A 253-nucleotide genomic window follows, 5' to 3' on the forward strand; every position below is an offset into this window, starting at 1 on the left:
CCCCGGACCTACCTGCCCCCCCGCCCCAAGCACGAATCGCTGCCCCGTCGCGCGGGACCCCGGCCACTGGACGGCGCCGGGCTTCCCGGACGAGGCGCCCCCCACCCCCGGCGCCGGGAGCCGGACCCGCGGGCACTTACCAGTTGCATGCCACAGAGGAAGAGGAGCGAGCACCGGCCGCTGCAATACCCCATGGCTCGCAGTCCGGTGCCCCCCGTCGGGCCCGGCCCTCTCCGGTCAGACGGCGGGAGAG

General features: G+C 76.3%; 1 protein-coding gene across 1 annotated transcript in view; it reads right to left on the bottom strand.

Annotated features, from left to right (window-relative positions):
• Window positions 1–247, bottom strand: part of NKAIN2 (Sodium/potassium transporting ATPase interacting 2) — a 1199564-nt gene extending 1199317 nt beyond the window's left edge. Inside the window, exon 1 of the mRNA XM_019520021.1 lies at window positions 141–247. Within this exon, the coding sequence (XP_019375566.1) occupies window positions 141–194 (54 nt within the window). The 5' untranslated portion in view covers window positions 195–247. The remainder of the gene's footprint in view (window positions 1–140) is intronic.
• Window positions 248–253: the final 6 nt, after the last annotated feature.

Source organism: Gavialis gangeticus, unplaced genomic scaffold (genome assembly GCF_001723915.1).
Source record: "Gavialis gangeticus isolate Ggan-Ray unplaced genomic scaffold, GavGan_comp1, whole genome shotgun sequence".
Taxonomy (NCBI): domain Eukaryota; kingdom Metazoa; phylum Chordata; order Crocodylia; family Gavialidae; genus Gavialis; species Gavialis gangeticus.